Source organism: Crocuta crocuta, unplaced genomic scaffold (genome assembly GCF_008692635.1).
Source record: "Crocuta crocuta isolate KB4526 unplaced genomic scaffold, BGI_CrCroc_1.0 scaffold751, whole genome shotgun sequence".
In the NCBI taxonomy this organism is placed as follows: domain Eukaryota; kingdom Metazoa; phylum Chordata; class Mammalia; order Carnivora; family Hyaenidae; genus Crocuta; species Crocuta crocuta.
Genome location: NW_027530353.1, coordinates 3118378 through 3141890, shown reverse-complemented (window position 1 = coordinate 3141890; position 23513 = coordinate 3118378). Strand labels below are relative to the sequence as shown.

Below are 23513 nucleotides of genomic sequence, written 5' to 3'. Positions count from 1 at the left end.
ATTCAAACAAAAAAGAAAAAAAAAACAGTTAAAATGGGCAAAAGATGAGGTGCCTGGATGGCTCAGTTGGTTAAATGACAGACTCATGACTTTGGCTCAGATCATGATCACACGGTTTGTGAGTTCTAGCCCCGCATGGCACTCTGCACTGACAGTGTGGAACCTGCTTGGGATTCTCTCTCTCTCCCTCTCTCTCTGCCTCCTCCTCCACCCACCCCCGCTCTCAAAATAAGTTTTCCTTTCTTATTGTGTTAAAATATATATAACATGGGGAACCTGGGTGGCTCAGTTGGTTGAGTGTCAGACTTCGGCTCAGGTCATGATCTCATGGTTCATGAGTTCAAGCCCCATATCCGGCTCTCTGCTGTCAGCATGGGGCCTACCTCAGATCCTCTGTCCTCCTCACTGCCCCTCCCCAGCTCATGCTCTCTTTTTCAAAACTAATTTTAAAAACATTAAAAAAATATATACATAACAGGGGCTTTTGGGTGGCTCAGTTGGTTAAGCATCTGACTTCAGCTCAGGTTGTGATCTCACAGTTAGTGGGTTCAAGCTCCATGTTGGGCTCTGTGCTGGCAGCTCAGAGCTGGAGCCTGCTTCAGATTCTGTTTCTTCCCCTCTCTCTGCCCCTCCTCCACCCATTCTCTCTCTCTCAAAAATAAACATTTAAAGAATGCACATTACAGAAAATTTACTACCTTGCACATTTGTGGGTGTACAGCTGAGTGGTGTTGAATCCGTTCGTTCACTGTTGTGCCGTTATCCACCATCCACACTGTGAATATGGAGTCCTAATTGTACTAGAGAGTAACTCCCGTTCTCCTCCCAACTCAGTCACCGGAAACTCTGTGACTCTCAGTGCCTCACATACATAGAATCACACAGCATTTGTCTTTTCGTAACTAGCTTATTTCCCTTGGTGTGACGTCCTCATGGTCCATTCATGCCGTAGTGTATGGTGGTGTTTCCTTCCTTTTTAAGGCTGAATCTTATTCCATTGTGCAGATGGATCACATTTGGGTAATCTCTCCAGGAGGTTGTGGACACTTGGGTTGCTTTCATGTTTTAGCTCTCGTGATGACGCTATCAATATAGGTGTACAAAGATCTCCTGCAGACCTTGCTTTCAATTCTTTGGGCCCCATACCCAGAAATGGAACTGCTAGACCATATGGCATTTCTATATTTAATTTTTTGTGGAAGCTCCACCTGGTTTTCCCCAGCTGCCATACCCATTCATGCTCCCACTGGCGGTGCACAAGGCTCCAGCTCTACTACATCCTCACCTGGACTTATTCTTGTCTCTCTTGCTCTTTATTGTGACAGTGGCCATGGTGGGTATGAGCGGTATAGCACTGTGGTTTTTATTTGCATGTCACTAGTGACTAATGATGTTGAGTTCACTGCCCATTCCTGTATTTTCTTTGGAGAAATGTCTGTTCGAGTCTTTTGCCCATTTTTAAACTGTGGTATTTTTTTTAATTGTTGAGTTTTAGTTCTCCAGATGTTCTAGTTATTAATCCCGTGTCAAATACATGGTTTGGAAATTCTCTCCCATTCTATGCATTCCTTTTTTACCCCATGGATGGTGTTATCTGACACACAAAATGTTTAAAGTTTCATGCAGTGCAATTTACCTATTTTTCTTTTGTTGCCTGTGCCTTTGGGGTCACATCTAGGCAATCACTGCCACATCCAAATGTGTGAAGCTTTTGTTCAGTGTTTTCTTCCAAATATTTGTTGTTTTAAGTCCTACACATAGATTACATGATCCATTTTGAGTTAACTTTTGTATATAGTATTGGGTAAAGGACTGACTTCATTATTTTGCATGTGAACATCCAGTTTTCCCAGCACTGTTTGTTGGAAACACGATCCTGTACCCAGTGAATGTTCTCAGCACCCTCGTCAAAAATCACTTGACTGCATGCATAAGGGTTTACTTCTGGGCTATTCCATTATAGAATATGGCTATTCCTATGTATCTGTCTTTATGCCAGTACCACACTGTTTTGATTATTATAGCTTTGTAGTAGGTTTTGAAATCAGGAACTGAGTCTTCCAGTTCTGTCCTTCTTTCTCAAGATTATCTTGGTTATTCACTGTCCCTTAAGATTCCATATGAAGTTTAGGATGGGCTTTCCCTTTTTCTGCAAAATATGTAATTGGCTTTTTTTAAATTATTTTTTTAATGTTTTATGTATTTCTAGGAGAGAGAGAGAGAGACAATGTGAGAAGGGGAGGGTCAGAGAGAGAGGGAGTCACAGACTCTGAAACAGGCTCCAGGCTCTGAGCTGGCAGTCAGCACAGAGCCCAATGCGGGGCTCGAACCCACGAACCGCGAGATCATGACCCAAGCGAAAGTTGGACGCTTAACTGACTAAGCCACCCAGGCGCCCCTGTAATTGGCTTTTTGATAGGGTTTGGAATTAATCTGCAGATCACTTTGGGTAATACTGACATCTTAACAATATTAAGTCTACCAATCCATGAACATGGGATGTGTTTCCATTTATTTATATCTTCTTTAATTTCTGCAGCAATGTTTTATTTTATTGTACAATTCTCTTCCTTCCCTGGTTAACTCCTAAGAACTTTATTCTTTTTGATGCTACTGTAAATGGACTGTTTTTGTAATTTCCTCTTCAGTGTGTTCACTGTTAGTGTTTACAAATGTAACTGGTTTTTGTGTGTTGACTGAATTTATTAGTTCTAACAGCTCTTTTTGTGGAATCTGTATGATTTTCTACATATAAGATAATATCATCTACAAACAGGGATAATTTTACCTCTTCCATTCCCATTTGGATGCTGTTTATTTCTTTTTCTCCCCTCACTGCTCTGGCCGGGATTTCCAGTACGAGGTTGGGCATGAGTGGTGACGTGGGTGTCTCTATCTTCTTCCTGATCTTAGAGGAAAAGCTCTGTCTCTCACCCCCGATTCTGCTGTTTGCTGTGGGTTGTCCACATGGAGATAGATTCCATCTACTCCTACTTTGTAAAGTCTTTTTATCAAGAAATGGTAGAGAATTTCATCAAATGTTTTTTCTGCATCAATTAAGATGATCGCTTTTTCCCTTCATTTTGTTGATGTGGTTGACACTACCCTTGCATTCCAAGAATAAATCCTACCTGGTCATGGTATAACACCTTTTTAATATGCTAGTGAATTTTGTTTGGTGTTTTGCTGAATATTTTCACATCAGTGATCATAAGGGATACTGGTCTATAGTTTCCTTTTCTTGTAGGATCGCTGTCTGGCTTTGCTTCAAGGTTATGCTGGCCTCAAGAATGAGTTAGGAAGTTTTCCCTTCCTTCAACTGTTTAAAAAAGTTTGAGAATAGGGGCACCTGGGTGGCTCAGTCAGTTAGCTATCGGGCTTTGGCTTAGGTCATGATCTCGCAGTTCATGAGTTTGAGCCCCACATCGGGCTCTGTGCTGACAGCTCAAAGCCTGGAGTCTGCTTCAGATAATATGTCTCCTTCTCTCTCTGCCCTGCCCCTACGCATGCTCACTTGCTCTCTCTCTCGCTCTCTCTCTCTCAAAAATAAATTTAAAAAATTTTTTTAAAGTTTGAGAAGTACTGGAAGTAGTTCTTTAAATATTTGTAGAGTTCACCAGTGAAGTTACCAGGACCAGAGTTCTTCCTTGTCAGGAGATTGTTTTTTTACGTTTATTTTTGAGAGAGAGACAGAGCATGATCTGGGTTGGAGCAGAGAGACAGGGAGACACGGAATCTGAAGCAGTCTTCAGGCTCTGAGCTATCAGCACAGAGCCCGATGTGGGGCTCAAGCCCACGAACTGCAAGATCACAACCTAAGTCAAAGTCAGATGCTTAACCGACTGAGCCACCAGGTACCCACTGTCAGGAGATTTTTTATTACAAATTCAACCCCCTTACTTCTTACAGGTTTATTCAGATTGCTCATTTCTTTTTGATTCAGTCTTAGTGGGTTTTACGCTTCTAGGAATTTGTCTTTTTCATATAGGTTAAACAATTTTTTGGCATACAATTGTTCACAGTACTCTCTCATAATCCTTTTTATTTCTGTAGAATCAGTAGTAATGTCCCATGTACATTTCTGATTGATTTTAGTGATTTGAGTCTTCTCTCCTTCTTTCTTAGTCAATGTAGCTAAAAGTTTGTCAGTGTTGTTGATCTCGTCCAAGAACTCACTTCCAGTTTCATTGATTCTCTGCACCGTTTTTCTACTCTCTGTTTTATTGATCCCTGCTCTAATCTTCCTTCCTCCTGCTAGCTACAGGTTTCATTTGTTCTTCTTTTTCTAGTTCCTATAAGTTGTAAAATTATGTTGTTGATTTGAGATGTTCCTTATTTAAAATTTTTAAAATAATGTTTATTTTTTGAGACAGCGAGCAAGCAAGCAAGCATGCACGAGTTGGGGAGGAGCAGAGAGAGAGGAAGACACAGAATCCAAAGCAGGCTACAGGCTCTGTCAGCACAGAGCCCAATGCAGGGCTCAAACCCCACGAACCACGAGATCATGACCTGAGCAGAAGTCAGACACTTAACTGACTGGGCCACCCAGACGCCCCAGATGTTTATTTTTTTTTTAAGTTTATTTATTTTGAGAGAGACAGAGACAGAGTGTGCAGTGGAGGGACAGAGAGAGGGAGAAAGAACCCCAAGCAGGCTCTGAATTTTCAGTGCAGAGCTCGACATGGGGCTCAAACTCACAAGCCGTGAGATCATAACCTGAGCTGAAACCAAGAGTTGGACGCTTAACCAACTGAGCCACCCAGGCGCCCACATGTTTATTTCTAATGTAAGTGCTTATAGCTCTAAATTTTCCCCCTAACACTGTTTTTGCTGCATCCTACATGTTTGGGTATTGTGTGTTTTTGGTTTCATTTGTCTCTAAGTATTTCCTAACTTCCTTGAGATTTCTCCTTGGAAATCCTGGTTTAAAGTGTGTTGTTTAGTGTCCACAACTTTTACAATTATTCAGTTTTAGGTTTCATTGATTTCTAACTACACCCCACAGTGCTCAAACACTTTGTATGATATTTGTCTTGTAAAGTCTCTGTACACTTGACTTGTGGAACTATATAGATATATCCTGCAAAATGTCCCATGTACACTTTACAAGAACAGGTGTGTCATGCTGCTGGGTGAAGTGTTCTCTATGTCTGTTAGATGCAGACAGTTTACTGTGTTGTTTAAATCCTCTACTTCCTTTCCTGTCTTCTGGTTGGTTGTTCTATCCATTATTGTGAGTGGGGTATTAATGTTCCCAACTAATACTGTAGAGCTATTTCTCTTTTCTATAAAATTTTTTCAAATATTTTGATGGGCTGTCATCAGGTGTGTGAATGTTTATAATTATCATATCTTCTCACTGTATTGAATCTTCTATTAATATACAATGTCCTTGTTTGTCTCTTGTAACCTTTTTTATGTGGAATCTATTTTGTCTGATATTAGTATAGCCACTCCTACTATCCACTGGTTATTATCTGCATGGAATACCTTTCTCCATCCTTGCACTTTCAACTTGTTTGTGTCTTTCGATCTCAAGTTGAGTCTCCTGTAGACAGCATATAGTTGGATCAGGTTTTTATACATTCTCCCAATCTGTCTTTTCATTGGAGAGTTTAATCCCTTTATATTTAAAGTAATCACCGACAAGGAGCCACTTACTTCTGTCATTTTGCTATTTGTTTTCTATATGCCCTATATACACCCCAAAACTCTGTCCCTTTACATTCTATCCCCACCTCTTTTGGTTGTTGATATCACAAAATCAGATCTTGATGCCCCAGAACATAAACTGAATGCCCCAGAACTTAAACTACTAATTCTTTCAAATGCATTAGTCTCATAAATTATGCAGAAAACAAGATTTGGAGTTAAAAACCAAAGTTATAGTGATATTACTATTACATTTTTTTCTTTAAAATGTATTAGTCTCATGTCATATAGAAAACAAGAAATACAATTACAAACCATTATTAGAATTGTTACATTAGCTATTATATTACCCATGTCTTTACCTTTATTGAGATCTTTACATCTCAATACATTAATAATACAGTCACTGTTTAATGTCCTTTCTTTTCACCTGCAGAATTCCTTGGAGCATTTTCTGCAGGGCAACTGCAAGGTCACCAACTTCCTCAGCTTCTCTTTACCTGGGAATATCTGTTTCTGCTTCACTTTTTTTTAAAGTAGGCTTCATGCCCATCATGGAGCCCAATATGGGGCTTGAACTCATGACCTTGAGGTCAAGACCTGAGTTGAGATCAAGAGTCAAAAGCTTAACTGAATGAGCCACTCAGGCATTCCTCTCCTTCCCTTTTGAAGGACAGATTTGCTGAGTATAGGATTCTTGGCTCACAATTTTTGTTTGTTTAGCACTTTATTTTTATTTTTTTAGCACTTTAAATATATATTCCCACTGTCTTCTGGTTTCCAAAGATGAGAAATCTAGAGATGATCTTAGAGTGTCCTGTGTATGTGATGATCTGCCTCTCTGCTGCTGCCATCAAGATTCAGTCTTTCTCTTCTCTAAGTTTAATTGTAACATGTCTCAGTGTGGGTCCCTTAAAATTCATCTTATCTGGACTTTGTTGAGTTTCTTGGATTTTATATGCATGTCTTTTTAGGAGGTTCTCAACCATTATTTCTTTAAATATTCTTTCTGCCCTTCTCTCTCTCTCTGCCCTCCTTCTAGGATGCTCACAATGAGTACCTACTGATGGTGTCCCATGGGCATCTGAAGCTCTATGTGCTTTTCTTCAATCTTTTCTCTTTCTGGTTTTCAGCCTCCATAAGTTCCATTTTTCTGTCTTCAAGTGAACTGATTCTTTCCTCCATCTGCTCAATCTGCCTCTCAAATCCACAAGTGAGGTCTTCATTCTGGTTACTGTAGTTTTTGACTCCAGAATTTCCTTTAGTTTCTTAGGCTTTCTGGCTCTTTATTGATATTATTGTTTACTTCATATATCATGTTCTCGATTTTCTCCACATTTTCCTACAGATTTCTGAGCATCTTTAGGACCACTGTCTTAAAGTCTTTGCCTAATACATCTGCCCTAAATCTTTTCAGAAACCACTTTTGTTCAATTTATTTTTTCTTTGAATGGGGATATTTCCCTGTTTCTTTGTGTGCCTTGTGATTGCTTTACTGTGCACTGGACATTTGAATCTAATAATGTGGTAACTCTGGAAATCAAATACACCCACCTTCCCCAGGGTTTGCTGTTCTTTATTATTGTTTTTATTTGTTGGGTTTTGTAGGCAATCTCTGTGCTCAGGAGCAAACAGAGGTGTGAAATTTAGGTCCTCTGAGGTCTTTTCTGAAACCCTCTTTAGGTGTGTACACTCACTGTCTAATTTCCCAAAGATGCATTTGATTTTGAATGTTCTAGTCTCTAATGTCTGCCTCCCAAAGGGGAAAGAGCAAAAAGTTAATGGGAGGAAGGATGTTGGTCTTAAAATCCCCTGGAAGTCACTTCAGCTGGAGGGGGACGGGCTTGTGACAATGAGGAAGGGGCAGCAACAGCCACGGCCACCCTGGGTGTCTGCACCTCTGTGATCAGAGGCAATAAGCAGCAGTGCAGAGGTTCCCGGTACTTGGGCAGGGTTCTTCCTACCCACTCTAGCTAGCTCCCACCAGCCATGCACAAGCTGCTGTAGGACCGTGTGCACATTAGCCTGCCACTTGTCAGGGAATGGGAGGCAGGGAGCTGCTACTGCGCTAGGAGACATAACTTACCAAGTTAACTGCAAATTTACTCCCCAAGCCTTCCCCTGGAAGTTGCAAACCTCCACCCAACTCCAGAGTTACAGGGCAGTTAACGGAAAGATCCACCAGTCAAGTGCTATGCAGGCTGGGAGACAGATTCCTGGTGCTTCCTGTTCTGCTACCTTTCCAGAATCCTCTTAGATTTCTTAAATTTCTTTTAAAGAATGAACTAAAGGGGTGCCTGGGTGGCTCAGTTGGTTGAACATCTGACTTTTGATTTCGGCTCTAGTCATGATCTTACAGTTCAGGAGTTCAAGCCCCATCTTGGGCTCTGTGCTGACAGCATGGAGCCTGCTTGGGATTCTCTCTTTCCCTCTCTCTGCCCTTCTCCTGCTTCTTCTCTTAAAATAAATAAACATTTTTTACAAAAATAAATTTAAAAGATAAGGAATGAGCTATGAAGTAATTAGCATCCTCAGATGGAGGTGAGGTAAATACACTCTGTAGGGGAATTATATATAGAACTAATCCATACTTTTAAAAATCAGGAGTGTGGATATCCCTGGCAAAGGCGGGGGGCGGCTACTGGAGGAATGACGTGTTTGGCTTTCTTTGTCTGATGCTGCTTAAGATCAGTCCGTTCATGTTTGTGAAAATTTCTCCAGTTACACACTGGGAATGTAGGCACTTCTTTGGGTGTACATCACACTTCCATACAACTTCTTTCTTAATCCTATAGGTTGAAGAGTTTGCTTTAAATCTTATTAATGAAACAGGCTGAAGAGGAAATCACATACCTCCAGAAGAAAATTTTTTTAAATAATTATGGGAGGCTTATTCACTGGAGAGATAAATATGGGACTCTGCAGAGGTAGCAGAGTGTCTCTGAGCCTCAGTTTCCTCAAATGAAACAAAGGACCAATAGTAACTAACCACCCAGCTCACAATAGGCAGCCAGTGAGGGGATTCCCTCCCCCGGCCACCCCCTGCTGCCTCCCCAGTCTCTCTAGAGCAAACTCGTGTTCCAACAGAAATCCCTGTGGTCAAGGAATGTTCTGTGTCTGCATGTCCAACAAGCACATGAAATATACATGGTGTAATCAAGGGACATATTGTGTACCTAAGTGCCTACTGTACTGAACAGCACATTCTAGATCTTGAGAAGCTGTAAGGCTTTGGCCAATTTCTACTTGACCCCAATTTTGCTGTGAGGCTTGACCTGGCCATTACTTCCCCCAGTGCCTACCTTCTAGAACAGAAGCTCCACAAAGACAAGGGATGCGGGTCACTGCTTTCACTATTTACTATATTCACAGTGCCTACTCCAGTGCCCACACATGGTGAGTGGTCAACAAATACTTGTTTGAATGAATGAAATAAAACACAATTTGATTAATCCAGACTTCTTTGGATATTTTTGTGGGGTTATCTTTGCATGCCACTATGAAGTCCAATAGGACATATTTATTTCGAGAACCACTGAATTAGTGATAGATCCAACACAAATTTCTAAGAGAAAAGGTGTCAGATGTGTGGCCACCATACCTCAAAGCTGAAGTCGTATGAGGGAGTCCAAGCCACAGCCCCCAAACCCCCTGAGAAAGAGACGCAGCCCATGTGAACCACGGCCAGGAAGACCACAAGCCACAGCCTGCTTGGGACAGCTTTATCCCTGTTGTCCCAACACAGCACTCACAAGTGCCCCAGTCACAAACTAGACAGTCACCCTAAGCAAGACTCAGGGTGGCAGGGATGACATGCTTGAATTGGACCATACATTCCTGTTGGAAACTGAATCCTACTTTGAATATATGAAGTTTAAAAGGCCCTTAGATGGAATCTTTTCACAAAAGGAAAAACAAAAGGCTTAGGCTTATTTATTTCTGAGGCCTGTGCCCCACCCCTGCCCAGGACTCTGCCACAACTAGCTTCTGCACAGGTGCTGGCCCCCATTACCTGCAATGGCCACAGCGGTCTGTCTCTCGGATGTTTTTATTTCTGGGGCCACTTCTCCCAAATCCGAGCGTCTGAAACAATTCCAAAGGAAAAGTGTAATGACAATAATGAAGTAATACCACAACTTGATTCTACCTATCAAGTTGGCTGCACGTCAGAATGAACCTCTTGGGAGGATTTGAAAACTATAAATCCTGGCTGCACCCCAGCTCGTCGAAACCAGACCTGGGGTCTGGGCCTGGACAGCACGGCTTTGAAGAACACCCTTGGGAATCCCAACGTGCAGCCACCGCGGAGAAGCGCTGGTGGAGAAGACCCAGCCCTCTGCAACCACAGGCCAGAGCTCACTTCGTCATTCAAAAAGACAGAAAAACATGCATACCCTTTGACCACTTCTAGGCTAAGGAAATAATTAAGATTTAGTTACAAAGGTGTTGATGCCAGCTTTACATATAATAGTGAAAAATTGGATGCCTTTTAAAATCAAAGTCCAGAGGCGCCTGGGTGGCTCAGTTAGTTAAGCGTCCGACTTTGGCTCAGGTCATGATGTCACGGCTTGTGGCTTCGAGCCCCACATCGGGCTCTGTGCTGACAGCTCAGAGCCTGGAGCCTGCTTCAGATTCTGTGTCTCCCTCTCTCTCTGACCCTCCCCTGCTCATGATGTCTCTCTCTCTCTCAGAAATAAATTTTAAAAAAACATTAAAAAATTAAAAAAAATAAAATCAAAGTCCAATTACAGAGAAGTGCAGTACAGTCCTATTATGTAGTCATTAGAAAATACTGTATGGATCGCACTCTGTGGATACAAAGATGTTGGACGATGTTATGGAATGACATTAATGATATACTCTTTTTTTTTTAATGTTTGTTTATTTTGAGATTAAGATTGAGATTGAGAGAGAGAGAGAGAAAGTCGAGGAGGGACAGAAGAGAGAGATGCAGGGAGAAAATCCCAAGCAGGACCCACACTGTCAGCACAGAGCCTAACATGGGACTCAAACTCACAAACTATGAGGTCATGACCTGAGCCGAAATCAGGAGTCAAATGTTCAACTGACTGAGCCATCCAGGTGCCCTGACATTAATGATATATTCATTAGTGGAGGAAAAGCCAAGTTTCAGAACAACATGCATAGCCTGACAATGTTTCAATAAAATTGTGCATATTTGCATATTTCTCTACAGGTGTAATAAGAAGATCTAGAAGGATGTTCATCAAGAGTTAACAGTGTGGGCAGGGAGGGGTGGTCCTGAATTCTTTCAAGTAGGTTTGGTAAGTGTAGTCCATTGAAGAATAAACTATTTTAGATATACTAGAGGAATGAGTAAGTGTGCTGATTTTGTCAGGATCCAGGGTTCCACTAGTGAAGAAGGGATGCACAAATATGGAAAGAAGAAGCTAGAACAAGAACTCCCAGGGGCGCACTGAACCGGCGGAGCCAGTGTGAATGTATGATTTCTACACGCTCGCATGTACACGTTTGTATTTACAGGCATATCTCTCCTAGCTCCATCCATAGAAAGGGCCAAACAGCAAAGATATTCTATCATAGCAGGGAGTGCACCAAAGTGCACCATTCCACACTAAAAGACAGTGGGTCTCCTGGGAGAGCTGGCTGACCCCGGGGCTGGGAGAGAACAAGAAGAGTCTGAGCATCTTACTCCAGAAAATAAGGAAGTGCTCAAAAAAATGCTAGGGTATGTCACAGAACACAGGTGCCAGCTTGAAGAGGCTCCCACTGCCAAGTCTGGGGCAATTTGAGTGTAAGCATAATAAATACCTTAACTAATGAAAAACCACTGAAAAACAGGAATGAATGAGTCCAGAGAGGCAATGAATAAAACAAACTGGGGGAGGGGAGAAGGCTCTTGCTTACAACCATCTGATGTGCGAGTGCTGCACCTGGAGTAGCATCACTTGGCAACCATCTCGATATCAATGAAGAAGTTCAAGCCAGGGACGCCTGGGTGGCTCAGTCAGTGAGCGTCCAACTTCAGCTCAGGACATGATCACATGGTTTGTGAGTTTGAGCCCCGTGTTGGGCTCTGGGCTGACAACTCAGAAGCTACTTGGGATTCTCTCTCTCCCTTGCTACCTGCCCCTCCCTCGAGTGCACATGTACTATTTCTCTCTCTCTCTCTCTCAAAATGTCTCATCACAGACTGCTTCTTAGGGGCCAGGGAGAAAAAAAAACCTAGTAATTACAACAATGGGCACTTGGGCAATACCTGACTGGTGATCAAATTAGTGACAATGTGACAGAAGGCCACTGTGTATCCCAGCCATGGCACCCTGAGAAAGGACTCGTCACCAGGCAGTGATCCGGCTAAGAATGAAAAGTCCTGGTCTAATGTGGGGACAAATCCAAAATGGAAAGTCATCTGGAGCAGAGAACTATATTATCCCAAAGTCACAGAGGTCACAACAAAGGTGGAGGAGACGTTTCAGATTCAAGGTGCTGGAGAGACGTGAAAACAAAATGCAGGACCTGACCCCACACTAGATCCTGAACTGGAGGGAGAGGCTTTGGGATCAAAAGACAGGACTGAAATGTGGGCGCTCTGAGTGTTGAACGTGTGGACACTGATGACTGTACTGCATCTGTAAGAGAACATCTCTGCTCTCAAGAAACAGACCCTGAAGGATCTGGGGAGAAAGCAAGATGCTATACGCAACTGACTCTCTAATGGTGAAGAAAGATTATGCATGAGTGTACTTGTGTGTGTACATAAACACACATGCAGCAAGAGATGGAGGATGAGATATGAAAATGGTGAGCTAAAATATAAAAAAATAGCAGACTCTGGATAAGGGGTCTTTTCATTTTTTATCATTTACCTATACGTACAAATTATTTTAATAAAAATAATCAAAGTTTATTTTGTCTTATTTGCATTCTTTAAGTGGAAGAAGCATGTATTGACTTAATAAAACCAAAAGAGCTTTAAAATGATGCAGTAAGCGGGGTCTAGGCCAGAATATGATGTGCAGGTGCTCCAAGGACACCTGAGGCTCTGCCACCTATTCCAGGAGTGCTTGTACACTCAACTCTGTGGAAGGGGCCCTCAGGCTACCTAGCCCGGATAATTCCCCAGCAAACAAGTCACATCCGCAGTCCCAGAGGAAATTCTAGAACCCTTGGCTGCTCTGCCGGATGGGTCTCTGGGCGTCTGGTCCTCTGCCTGCTGTGAGGAGAGTCCTGGAAGCACAACGATCACTGTGTTTGTGGTTGTTTTAGTCACTGTATGGTGCAGAGCGCTAAGCTCTGTCCCCGATGCTGATAAAAAATGAGTTTTCATTGCCTTTGTAATAAGAAAACAAACTAACCTTAAAAGTAGAGAACAGGACAGGTAAAAACTAGCTCCCAGAGTAGAAGAAGGCGTGGTCTGGCCTCACACAGGCCACCTGAGGTCCCAGTAGGGGGAGAGGGGAAACGGGACAGGTGTTTAGGGCCGGGGCTCCTCCCAGGACAGGAGCTGAACTTCAACCCTTTCCTTCCCACACAAGAAAGCAGGCAATGAAAGCGGTATTATCACAGGGATCCCGTCCTGTACTGCTGTCCACAAACTGCACATCTGATGCAGCCTCTGTGTTATGAACGGAACAAAAGGCCCAGCCTGGCAGGGGATCAGAAGCTCCGCTCTGTCCCGCGCTTTTTACCTTATGATCTACTTTCAACCCTTTCACAGCCTTAATTGTGCTCAAACTCCTTTGCTGAAACTGTCACCCCCAGTATGACTACATTTGGAGACGGGGTCTGTGGGGAGTGTGATACTCTGATTTATAACAATTTATTTGGTTCATCTCCATTCCTGGCACACAGCTCCTAAAAACCCTTGGGATTTTTTTGGGGTGGGGGGTGGGGTGGGTAAAGGTGCCTCTTGTAATGTTAATGAGTGAGTTTGGGAAAGCACGGGGGTGGGGGGGCAGGTGGTCTGGGGACCTGACTAACTACATGGTTACAGGATTAGAACCTGAAGTCTGTGGGTGGGAGGGGCTGGAGGTTGAATCAATTACCAATGGCCCATGAGTTCATCAATCATGCCTGTGTACTGAAGCCTCCACAAAACCCCAAAAGGACAGGGCTGTGAGAGCTTCCTGGTTGGTGAGCACATGATCTGACGATCTGAGAGGGCAGGGAAACTCCGTGCCCCTTCCTCCACACCTCGCTGGTGCATATCCTCCATTTGGCTATTCCTAAATTACGCCTTTTACAACAAATGGGTAATCTAGTAAGTAAAACGTTTCCCAGAGTTCTGTGAGTCACTGCAGCAATTAGCTGACCCCAAGGAGAAGTCATGGGAACCAGATTCACACCAGGTCAGTCAGAAGCACAGGAGGCAACCCAGACTCTCACAGGGGTATCCTAGGCAGGGGTTCACGGGAGCCCCGATCTGTAGTCCATCGGTCACGAGCACAGCAGTGGCCTGGGGCCTGCAGCGTGGAAGTGGAGCTGGGGGTGGGGGTTGGAGGGAGGGTGGTCTTGTAGGTTGGAACCCTGAACCTGGGGTATCTCATGCTGTCTCCAGGTAGACAGGGTTAGCAATGAGCTCAATTTCAGACACCCTGCTGATGCCTCAGAATTGTTTGTTGGTGTTGACAGAACCTCCCCTCAACATTAGAACTGAGTCAAGAATACCATTTTTGGAGTAAATACAGTTAAACGAGGTCACAAGCCTGGGGCGTATGGAAGGCTGGCTCTCTCTCTGCACTTCACAGAAAAGGTCACGTGAGGGCATGGTGAGAAGGTGGTCGTTCACAAGCCAGGGAGAGAGGCCTCAGGAGAAACCACGTGTGGCCACGTGGCAGTCAGGGCACCCGGCCTCCAAGACCATGTGCCACGAGTCTATTGATTACGGTACCATGAGCACAGCAACACCATACCCAAAAGGTGCCATCAGGCGGAAATGGTGCACAGGCCTGCCCACCACCACCGTGCGAGCAAACATGGTCAGACCCAAGCCACAGTCCTCTGGCTCCCTCCGGGCTAGTCACTTTTAAGATTCAGGAAGGTTTTAGGTAACTTATAATTACAGCTAGTAATTTCAGAAATCAAAAAAATCAAGCTTTGTGCAGTGGCAGTATCATAGCCAATGATGTTTATCCGAGGTGTGATTAGTGCTAATTGAAAACTTTTCCCAGAAATCCAAAAACTCAGCCCATCTGCCAGGTCCAAATATGGCCCGTCCACAGGCATGCTCATGTGGCCCCATGAGCAGCCCAGGGGGCTTTCTGCTGAGCAGGTGTGGAAAACTACTAACATCACTACTATCTTTTTCTGCTTCCCCAAATAAAAGACAAAAATATAAAATACTGGAAGAATACCAAGAAAATGCCTTTGCTCTTCTGAAAATTACTCAATAGATGAACCAATCCCCTCCCCTTGTTAGTTTATTTCATTGCTACAGCTCATTCTAGCACCTGCTTCCAGGGGACGATGTTCTGTGAGGCCAGTTCACCTCCCCATTAGGGGCCAGAGTGCAGAGCCAAACACGGAAGCCAGCTCAGGCCTTGTGCAGACGTCCGGGGTGGGTGTGGGCTCCCAGCCTCCATGTGGACCAGACATGGGCCATCTCCTCACACAAGGAGTGATCTGACTGCCACCTTGAGGGCCCAGCGCATCTAGCAGTACTTCCTCACTAAGTCAGTGGGCAGACATTGTGGTCTGCACCCTCCAACAGCTCACTTCGAGTCTGGCAGGAAAATTGAGGGCCCTGACAACTCCCTGGCCGTGTCTCCTGGGTGATGAGGCATGCCACACTTTCCTCGTCCTTCTTTTTCCAACTGTCGAGCAGATTTACCTGCAGAGGTTTTCTACGTCCACCTGGAGAATCTGATTCTGAAGACCAGGTGTTCAATGCATGCTGACCCACCTCTGACAACAGACACACCTGTACCTCAGAGTTGAGCGCTTGTTGGGCAGTGTTCTTCAATGCCCAGAATGAACTGTCCAAACCTGGCGAGCAGGGCTAATTCCTAGCAACCAACCCCATTCCTTCACCAGGTGGTGCCAATAAAGCAAGATGGCATAAAACCATTCCAAGCAGGATCCTAGATAAATACAGATGCAGCTGCTTCCCGTAATGCAGCCAGCAGCTTACTATCTGCTGCCCTGGATAATAAAGAATCTGCTCAATTTTTGTGGTTTGATGCTGACACCTTCTAAAGACCTGACACTCACCCTCCTGCCCTGCATCTGGGCCAGTGGATGGGAATGACTGGGGACTCCTTCCTTTGGCCCCGGCGGCGGCCCCTCGTCCCATTACCTCTCTTGAAATGAAATAAACCCCGAACCCAGTTGTTCTGCCCAGAAAGCCTCACTAAATTAGTGAGTTAAACCATTCTGGTGTGTGTTTGGGGTTGAAATGTGTCCCCCAAAAAAGACATGTTCAAGCCCTAACTCCAGTACTGTGAGTGTGGCCTTATTTAGAAATATGATCTTTGTAGATGTGATTAGTTAAATCACACAGGGTAGGGCAGGTCCTCTTATTAGCAAAGTGTGGTTGGTCCACAGAGAGGAAGACATCGGGCAGGGCAGGCAGAGACTGCAGTGCTGTGTCTATACATAATCCACGGATCACCAGCGGCCACCAGAAGCCAGGGGACAGGGAGGCACCAACCAGGCCCACACCCTTGTTCCAGACTCCTGGCATCCAGAATGGTGGCAGAATATGCTTCTCTTTTCTTTAGGCCACTCAGTTTGTGGCCCCTGTGACAGCATCCCCAGCAGAGTAATAGAGCATGAGTGTGGCTCCCGACAGCTGGATGTGACATTTTCCCCGGTATGTGCCTTCTCTGCTTCTTGCAAGGACACCAGTCATTGGATGACAGCCCACCGAGCCCAGCATGACCTCATTTTAACTAATCACATCTGCCAGGAGCCAATTTCCAAAAACGGTCACATTCACAGGTATGAGGGGTTAGACTTCAACACGTTTTGGAGGGACATGATTCAACCTCTAACAACATCCAAGCCACACGGAGAGGACATCCCAGCTCCGCAGGGGACCACCCACATTGAAGAGCTTAAATCTATCTCATTGTGTGCAAGGGCGGGATTGGCTGAAAAAAACAGACGAGACGGGTCCATGGCATGGTGTGAGGGCGGGGACACAAGCAGAGTTGGATGTCACAGCACAAGCGAGATGCTAGCATGTGCAGCCTGGAGTGTAGTCCACAAGCGAGAGTCCACACCGCCCCCCACAAGCGGCAGGTGCAGGGAGTGAGATGGACTCCCGTCCCCCAGCAGAACTTCCCCAAAGCATGGGAGGCTGAACCTTGCATGTCAAACAGTGGTGTACTGCTGCTCCCTCAGCAGCCCCCAGGGGCCATAATCATCGCAACATCCCAAGCTGAGCAAGTTGCAGGGGAAGAAATGGGGCTGTGTGCAACAAGGCTGTGTCCTGGGTTCACTGAACAAGAGGAAGTGGCTCGGAATCCTCCATGTCACACCCCACAAGGCTGGCCGTCCCCACCCCTCACAGCTCATCAGGATGCTGTGAGGGTCTGGGGAGGATTACATGTGGGAAGCAAGTTCGTGTAAGGCAGTCAATGTTTTCCTGGGCTTACCCTCACATTTATTCCGTGCCAGGGACTTCCCTAGGAGTTTGGGATTGTTCAGTGAAGGACACAAACGTCCTTGCTCTCAGCTGGGGGAGATGGACAAGTAACAACTTTTAAGTAGAGGGCACACTGGAAGATGCCCGAGGCCTGGGCTGGGGCTGCTGTGGGTAAAAGGGAGGTGGGGGCTCCCAGAGGAGGGGGGGCACAGGAGAGCACAGGCAGGGCAGGGGGCTCCCAGAGGAGGGAGGCCCAGGATGAGCAGGAGGGCAGAGCGAGCAGAGGGAGGCAGCAGGAAGCAGGACAGGTGAGGCTGAGCTCTACAGGCCATAGACAAGACTCTACTTTACTCTGTGGTGGGGGTGTGTGTTGAGTGTAGGTGGCACACCTGTCCAGTGACAAAGGTCAGACCTGGGTGGTGGCAGCACCAGAGACATTGACACAGGGCTGGGTTCATAGTCTCTGTGAAGGGTTCAGCAGACGGGTCAGAGTGTGTGAAATAGACAGTGCAGGCGGCCGGACAGCCTGACTGACAGGGGGGTGGCACAGGTGGCGGTGGGAGGTCTGGGCTGCCCGCATCTCAAGAGACCGATTGTAAAGAAACTATTTGTGTGTCCGCAGCTTCCCAAATTCTCTCACTGGGGTGGGCAGTTTTCCAGATCTGTTTGCAAATAAAGGAATCAAAACCCACAAGCAGTTTACAAATGTGAGAGGAAAACCCCATATACATTGTCAACAACGAGAGAGATGAAGAATCCACATATCAAACAGGCAGCGTCTGTATGAGAACTTCTAGATACTAAAGACTCTGAAAGACTTGAACGAAATGAAAAGATGTGTCCTGTTTGAGAAAGGAAGGCTTAACACGATTTTCTAAGTCAATGCTCCCTGAATTAACCTGTCTGTGCATCGAGGCTGAAAAACAGATAAGCTGATTCTATAGAGAAATATTTGTACAGTATCTATCAGGAAAATTCTTAAAAAGAACACCAATGAGAGAGGGAGGACAAAACCTGCCAGAGAGTAGGACACAGGACTGCCCACCAGAAATAAAGGCTGCAGGCCTGGCGGGAGAGCAGACAGGCCGCTGGGTGGCAGGAGGCCACAGGCAGGTCCCAAATCCGCAGGGAATCTGGTCTCCGACCCTGGGAGCTCACAGGGCCTGGGGGTTAAAAACAACCTGGAAAAAGTCAAGGCGAACCGTGGCCACTCCTTTCACCAAAGTGACTATCAGCTGCATCTAAGATTTAAATTAGAAAATGAAACAAAAATTGCACTGAAAAGAAATATTAAAGACTTAAAACTCAGAATTGGGAAGGCTTCCTAAAGTCACAGGACAAACAACCAAGACTGAGGAAAAGTATTTGCAACACAAGTGGCAAAAGGCTGGTTTTCTCCATGTACAAAAAGCTACAAATTCATGAAAAAGAGGCAAGAATCCAATGAGAAAACCAAAGTGAGAAAGGGCGCCTCCAAAATGCATGTCAGGTTTAAAACACAGCAAGGAGGACCCAGAGACTGGCTGTGCCCTGGCGCGGGGTTGGGGGGTGGGGTAAGGATGCCTCCGGGGACCTGGGTGTCTCATGCCTGCATTTCCACAAAAGTCCTTTAATACTTTTTGAGATGTGTACCCTGTGTGCATTACTTGTTGTGAACCATAAGGCAACTAAAGGGGCCTGGGGGGGCTCAGTCGGTGAAGAACCTGACTCTTGATTTGGCTCAGGTCATGGGTTCATGGGATCAAGCCCTGTGTCAGGGTCTGCCAGCGTGGAGCCAGCCTGGGATTCTCTCTCTCTGCCCCTCCCCTGCTCATGCTCCTTCTCTCTCAAAATAAACAAATAAACTTTTTAAAAAGTTTTAAAACAGAAAACTCCCTGACTGGAAAGCCCCTGACGCTCGTGGTGCTGGGTAGGAGGCCCTCCCCTGAGCTGATCAAGCGCTGGCCCCCGCACCACACCTAGGTGAGGTTTACTGAGTTGCTCTGCAGAGCCAGGGATGCTTTGCCTACAACACCCCTCTGTAGCTCTCCCTTCTTCTCCAGCAGGGACACACCAGGTGGCTGGTGGCTGCTGTAGCTCATTTGGAAATGGGCAGGGGGAGGGGGCGGCAAAGTCTGCATGCTGCTGGCAAGACCGCGTCCCTTCCCTAGAAGCTACAGGAGCCACTGAGCAGCAAAGGTCTCCTGACAGACTTCTCCTGGAGCAGACACACATCTTGTCTGAGTTCCTCAGTGTCCCCACCCCACAGTGTATTTGTGGGTCCTCTCCTCCCCCCCCCCTGGTGTGAGGAGCCTATCTAGACCAGGCCAGACTCTGGCAAGAAAGCTGAACTCTTCCCAGAAGGCGAAGCCCCAAAGCCCCAGATCGTTTCCCTCCCCATAGAATGATGGTATTAAGAGAGGATCCTCCCGGATAGGAATGACAAACGGGTAAAATACAGTCTCAGATACTTTTAACTGTCTGGTGGATGATGGGGATCACCTGCCCCAGCGGACGTGCTGTTCTGGGTCAGGCCTCACTGTGTTAGGTCTCACTTGTGGGGAGTGTGTGGCTAGAACCCTATGTCAACAATGGGATCAAAGACATTGGGACTATTTCTGAGCAAATACAAGTGGTCAGGTAGGAAGTTTCTATCTTTTTTTTTTTTTTCAGAATTAAAAGTATTTATTTATTATTATTTTTTAAAATGTTTTATTTATTTCTGAGAGAGAGAGAGAGAGAAACAGCATGAGCAGGGGAGGGTCAGAGAGAGAGAGGGAGACACAGAATCTGAAACAGGCCTCCAGGCTCTGAGCTCTCAGCACAGAGCCCAACGTGGGGCTCAAACCCACGAACCGTGAGATCATGACCTGAGCCGAAGTCGGACGCTTAACCGACTGAGCCACCCAGGCGCCATGGAAGTTTCTATCTTTAAAGACTCGGTGAATGAAGATGCCATTAGCTTCCTAGTTCTTGTTTTTTCAATTTTTTAAAATGGTTTTCTTATTTATGAGAGAAAGAGAGAGACAGAGTGTGAGTGGGGCAGGGGCAGAGAGAGAGGGAGGCACAGAATCTGAAAAGGGCTCTAGACTCTGAGCTGTCAGCACAGACCCGGACGCAGGGCTTGAACTCATGAACTGTGACATCATGACCTGAGTCGAAGTCAGACGCTCAACTGACTGAGCCACCCAGGTGCCCCAGCTTCCTAGTTCTTAACTCAGTAATTCCATCAGACAGGCAAGACTTTTAAAGTCTGATGTCATGTGTTGGGAGGTGCAGAGAGAGGATGGTGGTATGACCACTAGTGAGGACACTTTGGTAGTATCAGGCCCCCTGACTACAACGTCCAGTTCTTTGAACCTACTCTAGAAAAATACTGTGCACGTCTGGGGGGGGAGATGTGATGTGCGGCATCATCTTACAGAGAAAACTGGAAACCTCCTTAACTACGTAATGTGACCATGCCACACGATATGATATAAATGTCAAGATTTACATAGACCTGATCCTGGTTCTGACATGGAAAGAACTGCAAACCATACTGTTGGGTGAATAAAGCAAGCTGCAGAACAATTTGAGAGCATTTAAGTAAAAACAGAACAAATATATGCTCCAGAGAGAAAATTGTGTCATGTATATTTTACTACAATATAAAAAAATGGGGGGGAGGGGCAAAGCAAAGAACAAACATAATGTGTAAATGCAAAGGAAAATGTCAGGATAGTTGCCTAGCTAAGACATGGGGAGGGTGAGGCGGGGGGTGGGGGTGAGGGGCGCTGGAGGGAACTACAGATGTATCTGGAAGTCTGTCTCTCTGATAAGAACAGNTGACAGCTTGGAGCCTGGAGCCTGCTTCACATTCTGTGTCTCCCTCTCTCTCTGCCCCTCTCCCACCTGCACTCTGTCTGTCTCTCAAAAATAAACATTAACAAATTTAAAAATACACCAAAGTTTTAAAAGTAGTGGTTTATGGAAGTTTGGATTACATTTTTTATTTCATTTTATACTTGTTTTTTAAATTACCTGCCATTAACAATCTGAAATATAAATATATTTGGCCCAGGTAATCCAGACTTGCTGTCCCTCTAGGTGGGTATAGATGGGTGGCTGTAAGCCTGCTGAGGTGAGAGCCCCTTCAGGATGGGCTGTGGACAACAAAGGCTACAGACTCTGGTCCCACCAACATATACACTGACCCCCAACACTGCACAGGAACCCTAAAAGCCCACCAATGAATCATGGACCCCAGGTTAAGAACCTCTGATCTAGACAACATTTAAAGCCACAGAAATGGGGGTGCCTGGGTGGCTCAACTGGTTAAGTATCTGATTCTCCACAACGGCTCAGGTCATGATCTCACAGTCTGTGTGACTGAGCCCCGTGTTGGGCTCTGCACTGACAGCATGAAGCCTGCTTGGGATTCTCTGTCTCCCTCTCTCTCTCTGCCCCTCCCCCATTCATTCTCTCTCTCTCTCTCTCTCTCTCTCTCTCTCTCTCTCAAAAATGAACTTAAAAAAAAAAAACACCACAGAAAAGGATGCAATCTGGCAGAGAACACATTGGGATTAGCAGAAAGGGACTACAGAACCCCCAGGACTCCCGACAGCAAAGGCACTGGCAGAGCACAGAAGACCAGCCACAGGGCAGCAAGGATGGGGCTGACGGTAGCAGGGTGAGAAGTCTCGTCCCTCCTGACCCTGCCATGCTGCCGTCACGTGGACTCCCCCTCAGTGAGTGGTGGGCAGTGAGCCAGGCCCACAGTCTGGCCTGGCACCCTGGTCTCTACGGAGCTCCAAACTCATGGGGCTGTGGGTCACCTCAAATGTATCTTTCCCTTCGGTGACTTCCTTCTCACCATTCCCTTCTGCTAAATGCCCAGCACACCAGTAAGGGTCTCTTCCTTCTCTCCCAGCTCTCTTGCAGTTTCAGAGCTCCTCCATGAACAGCCCAGCAGAAATCACTGACCCCTTCCCATCCCTGGCCTGAGGCTCAGGAGTAGTTTCCATGGCACCGAGTCCAGTGGGCTGGATGTCTGCTGGTCAGCTGACTGAGACAGGCCAGAAAGTCCCAGGAAGGCAGGTCTTGCTGGCTGGACTCTGCCCTACCAGTGAAACCTGCACATTAGGCATCCAGGGGTTACATCTGGAGGTATGCACTGTCCCCAGATGCATACATGCCACAGTGAGTGATCATTCTCTCTATAAAATGAAATAAAGGAAAATGAAAGTTTTGTGACCTCAGTTTTGCAGTGAGTACATGTCAGAACATTACAGTTTAGTAGTAACTGCAGACTCATGGGGTCACCTGCTATGATGCAATATCAAATCTACACTAATGCCACCTGCCACAGGGACACCACTTAGGTAGGGCCTGTTTGCTCACAGAACGGCTTACTAGGCCACCATTAACTCCACCTCTGGCCCAGGTCTAAATGCACCATCACGTTTGGAAGACCGGGTAGCAGCTGCATCACAGGCACAGACATCACCCTGCTTCAACCACTCCCGACAAGAGAGCCCGGAACATGGTGGGACCTTGAACCCATTGGAATCAGTCTGGCCTTTTGAGGGATGGGCCAGTGTTTATTCTATTTATGAGCTCAGAGTCCTGGGTACTTTATAACCAGAGATCCCAGGCCCAGAAAGCCTGCAGGTGGATGTAAAAGACCCACCACTTGGTTATCACAAACCCACTGCTCAATGGTGGCTGAGGACAGAGCCAGCCCCCACCTGTAAGAGGCCTGACATCCTCCTCTCTACCCCACAGGAGCTGCTACCTCAGCTGCCAGGTCTAAGACCCTCTGAATGTGGACAGTAGTCAAATGAAGAATTTTACCAACTAAAGCAATGACCTTGAGGGTAATATTCCTCCTCTGTGAACTGAAGGTATTGGATTAACTGTCATTCTCAGCTTTCATGACTAGTTAGATTATGGAAACAAAAACTAATTATAGTTAATTGCTGAGGTTTTGTTTTTAAAGTAAGGAATTTTAAAAAAAATCACAAACTCGGTGTGTCACCGTATTTTCCTCAAGAAAGAACATTTTAGCACCGAGGCAGGGGAAGGCGGTTATGTCAGAACAGGGGCCGCCACCCTGGCGGGGCCCGCGGCCCGGGCCTGACCCAGGTCCCGACCCGAAGCCCCGCGGGCGGGCGAGGGGCCTCCCCCATCCCCGGAGACCCTCTGAGATCCACAGGCTGCGCCCCGCTGCTGGGAGGGCCGGCATCCGCTCCTCCGCAAGCAAGTGGAAAACAGCTGCGCAGGGCAGGGCGGGGGCGCCGGCCGGCCGGCCAGGCCCCAGGTCCTGCGG

The 23513-nt window shown here is 46.0% G+C and overlaps 1 protein-coding gene and 1 pseudogene across 2 annotated transcripts in view; one reads left to right on the top strand and one right to left on the bottom strand.

The window, feature by feature from the left end:
- The window catches only part of URGCP (upregulator of cell proliferation), a 31052-nt gene that overhangs the window by 7071 nt on the left and 468 nt on the right, over positions 1-23513 (bottom strand). Inside the window, exon 2 of one of the 2 annotated variants that reach the window (XM_077765830.1) lies at positions 9665-9735. In XM_077765830.1, the coding sequence (XP_077621956.1) occupies positions 9665-9735 (71 nt within the window). Of the gene's footprint in view, positions 1-698; positions 917-9664; positions 9736-23513 lie in introns of those variants that run through there. The other variant, XM_077765832.1, reaches the window with a different exon arrangement.
- On the top strand, positions 14730-14813 carry LOC144233033 (U4 spliceosomal RNA; annotated as a pseudogene).